General features: G+C 21.3%; 1 protein-coding gene across 1 annotated transcript, besides 7 other annotated features; it reads left to right on the top strand.

Annotated features, from left to right (window-relative positions):
* Positions 1-147: 147 nt before the first annotated feature.
* Positions 148-184: a sequence feature (AT_rich).
* A 1-nt stretch (position 185) lies between these two features.
* Positions 186-233: a microsatellite.
* Positions 234-251: 18 nt separating this feature from the next.
* Positions 252-3,298, top strand: EDI_101040 (uncharacterized protein; the record flags this gene model as incomplete). The annotated part of the gene is made up of 1 exon (XM_001735060.1): positions 252-3,298. A coding segment is annotated over one exon (3,047 nt), but the record flags the coding sequence as incomplete, so codon positions are not given.
* Positions 983-1,037: a sequence feature (AT_rich).
* Positions 1,802-1,995: a microsatellite.
* Positions 2,680-2,754: a sequence feature (AT_rich).
* Positions 2,835-2,884: a microsatellite.
* Positions 2,999-3,142: a microsatellite.

Raw genomic sequence — 3,298 nt, 5'->3', positions numbered from 1 at the left:
CCATATTTACTTTATTTTCTTAAACAAACATTTAATGTTAATATTTTAACAATCAAATTTTTTTTTAATTGAGTTTTAAGAAATATTTGTTGTTATTTAATGATAATAAGAAAGGAAATAATAACCCTTTTCATCACAAATTCATACAAATAAATTAAAATAAATTATATAAATTTATTATATTCTAAAAATAAAAGAATAAAAAAAGAAATAAAGAAAAAAATGTAAAATAACTCAAATAAACAAATACAATGTGGTTTTGTTTATTACTTCTATTTATTTCATTTTGTGATGGTGAATATTGTCAAAAAGAGAGTGAGAATAGTATTATGTTTTATGCAAATTATACATGTACCAGTTCCAGTTTAACGTCAAGTGTATTAACAGGAGATTATACTAAATATTCATCAGTTATTATTTCAGTTAATAATAATGGAAGTTTTTATTTTGGTTCAACAAGTAATACATTTAAAGCAAGTAAAGTTATTGTAAGATTAGAAGAAGGAAATAGTAAAAGTTATTATCTCAACTTTAGAAATATTGAAACAAATTTTGAACTTGAATTAATCAAAAATTCTTATTCATTTGAAAAAGTTCAATTTACTTTCTATAATGGAAATAGTCCAACAAGAATAACTGGAGATGTTGATGGGTTGTTAGTTCGTGGAAATGATAATAATTATTATAATTATCATTTGCCTATTCAACGTACTTACTTCAATTCAATTCCTATTAATTTAAAATTTAGTTCTAATAAAGGTATATGGTATTTAATATCATCATATGAAGGAATAATCAATAAAATAACATCAAAATCATCAAATGATAAATATTTCAGTCAGACATGTGGTGGAATGGTTCGTTATTTTAGTTATAAAAATATCGAAATTCATGATATAACAACAGAATGTAATCATCAATTTACAAAAGATGAAGAAGATGATTTTAATTCATTTATTGTTACTACTACTGTATCTTTATCTAATTATAATTATCAAATATCATTATTAACAAATAATTATATTATTAGAAATAATGATGATTCATCAAAGACTCGTGAAGTATATACATATCCTAATCAATGGTTAAAATATGAATCATCAAATCAAGCAATATTCAAAATTTATAGAAAGAAAGAACCATATCAAATAATCAAATTCAGTTTAACACTTGAACAATCAAATGAAGGAACAACATTAATTAAAGAAATAGAAAATAATGATAAATCAATTTCAACAGTAATTATTTCTTCTTCAAAACCTTTATATATTTTAGATGATGTAAAATTTTCAGAAACAACATTAACAACAAAGAAAAGTCAAATAATGATTATTAGAATGAATGGTGTTAGATTTAGTAATGTTGTTAATGATTATCATTGTGATATAATGATTTACAAAGAAGAAACAAAAGAATGTATTCAATGTGAATATGGATATTATTTAAATTCAAATACAGAATGTCAATATGATTCACATTGTAATAAAATAAATAACCAAAATCATTGTATTGAATGTGAATATGGATATTATCTTAATTTAAATACAAAAACATGTGAAGAATTCAAAAATGGATGTAAAATTGGAAATAAAACATATTGTTATCAATGTAAAGAAGGATTTATTAAAGAAAATGGAGAATGTCAAAAAATTGATAATAAATGTAATAAATCAGAAAGAAATTATTGTTTAAAATGTTCAAATGGATATAAAATAGAAAATAATCAATGTAATGGAGATAAAGAAGATCAATGTTATTATGAAGGAAATAAATGTGTATCATGTTCAAATGGATATACATTAAATAATAAAAAATGTTCAAATAAAGAAAAGAATCAAAATGGAAAGAATGAAGAAATATATTGTGAAAATGGAAAATACATTGATAATAATAAATGTATAGAATGTTCAAAATCAGAAATATGTAAAACAAATGATATTGAAATAAAATGTAAATATGAAGAATATTTAGATAATAATAAATGTATAAATAAAACATGTGAAGAAGATATGATAAAAGATCAAAATGGAAAATGTAATAATAATATTTCATATTGTTTAAATAAATCATATGTTAATGGAAAATGTGTTGAATGTTTAAATACATATTCACCTAATTTGAAGGGAGAATGTATTAATACAAAAATAGAATATTGTGAAGAACAAAATACATATGGATGTAAAAGATGTAAAGAAGGATATTATTTAACAAAAGACATGAAATGTTTAAAATGTGATGATAAATGTGAAACATGTTATGGAACATCTACATATTGTATGAGTTGTTCTAATGATAAATATTTAAGAAATGATAAAACATGTCAATCAAATGAAGAATTAAATGGAACATGTTTACAAATATTAGCAGATGGAAGTGGATGTGGAATATGTAAGAATGGATATTATAGAAATGGGAAAGGATGTTCAAAATGTGAGAAAGAATGTTTAACATGTAATCAAAAAGATAAATGTATAAAATGTGGAGAAGGATATTTTATGAGTTCAACAGGAATATGTAAATCAACAACAACAATTAAAGGATGTAAAGGAGAAATAGATAAAGAATATGGATGTAGAGAATGTTTAACAGGATATTATTTAATAAATAAAGAATGTTCAAAATGTGGAAATAAATGTATAACATGTTTAAATGAGAAAGAATGTAATAAATGTGAAGATGAATATATAATAATAAATAAAGAATGTATTCATTATTCAAATATTAATAAATGTAAAGAAACAAAAAATAATAAATGTTCAAAATGTTCATTTTGGTATGGAATCAATGAAGAAGGAACAAAATGTAATAAAGAAATAGTATGGTGGATGATAATGATTATTATCATCATTATACTTATTATCATCATTATAATAATTATAATTATAATAATAATGATTAATTACATTATAAAACGCAAAGAAAAGAAAGAACAAGAGAAAACAACAACAATATTTAAAATTTCACAATCAAATATCAAATTCATAACACTTGGAGATGGAATAATAACAAATAAAAAAGAAATAGAAATAGGAGAAGGAGAAGAAATTGAAGTAAATAAAGAAATCAGAGAATTAATATGTATTGGAAATGAAAAGAAAGAAAAAAAGAAAATACAAATAAGTAGTAAAGAAGAAAATGAAAAATACTCAATTAGAACAAACCCAAATATCATTACAATTGAAGGAGGATATGCATGTGAATTTGAAATATTCATTACAATCAAATGTACTACTAAAATTAAAGAACAAATAATGATAATTAGTAAAACACTTAATAAAACACAAGAAGAAATAATAAA

This window comes from Entamoeba dispar, genomic scaffold (genome assembly GCF_000209125.1).
Source record: "Entamoeba dispar SAW760 scf_1105229458861 genomic scaffold, whole genome shotgun sequence".
NCBI lineage: Eukaryota > Evosea > Mastigamoebida > Endamoebidae > Entamoeba > Entamoeba dispar.
Note: the sequence above shows the minus strand (reverse complement) of the source record. Positions and strands in the feature narration are given on the sequence as shown.